This window comes from Bison bison, unplaced genomic scaffold (assembly GCF_000754665.1).
Source record: "Bison bison bison isolate TAMUID 2011002044 unplaced genomic scaffold, Bison_UMD1.0 scf7180017864516, whole genome shotgun sequence".
In the NCBI taxonomy this organism is placed as follows: Eukaryota; Metazoa; Chordata; class Mammalia; order Artiodactyla; family Bovidae; genus Bison; species Bison bison.
In genome coordinates this window covers 9,425,567-9,425,900 of record NW_011495069.1, presented here as the reverse complement: position 1 = coordinate 9,425,900, position 334 = coordinate 9,425,567, and the positions used below count along the sequence as shown (strand labels likewise).

Below are 334 nucleotides of genomic sequence, written 5' to 3'. Positions count from 1 at the left end.
TGCTTGTGGTGGTAGCCTTGGTGGGGCTGCTACCCGTTCTCAGAAGCTATGGCCTCCAGATCAGCCCTACCGCCAGCACCATCAGAGGCTCAGAGCCGCCCCGGGAACGCTCAATTGGGGATGTCACCACCGCCCCACCGGAGCTCGCCCCCGAGAGCCGCCCTGTTAACCATTCCTTCGCTGAACATAGCCCAAAGGCTCGAAAGGCCTTTCCAGTCCTGGGCATCGACTACCAACACGTGCGCACACCCTTCGAAATCGCCCTCTGGATCCTACTGGCCTGCCTCATGAAGATAGGTAAGTCCACCTCGCCCCCGATGCTTCCGCTGTCACC

At 61.1% G+C, this 334-nt stretch overlaps 1 protein-coding gene across 1 annotated transcript in view; it reads left to right on the top strand.

Moving 5' to 3' along the window:
• SLC9A1 (solute carrier family 9, subfamily A (NHE1, cation proton antiporter 1), member 1) overlaps positions 1-334 on the top strand; it is a 93,322-nt gene that overhangs the window by 43,191 nt on the left and 49,797 nt on the right. The window contains exon 5 of the mRNA XM_010830255.1: positions 5-297. Coding sequence (XP_010828557.1) covers positions 5-297 — 293 coding nt within the window. The remainder of the gene's footprint in view (positions 1-4; positions 298-334) is intronic.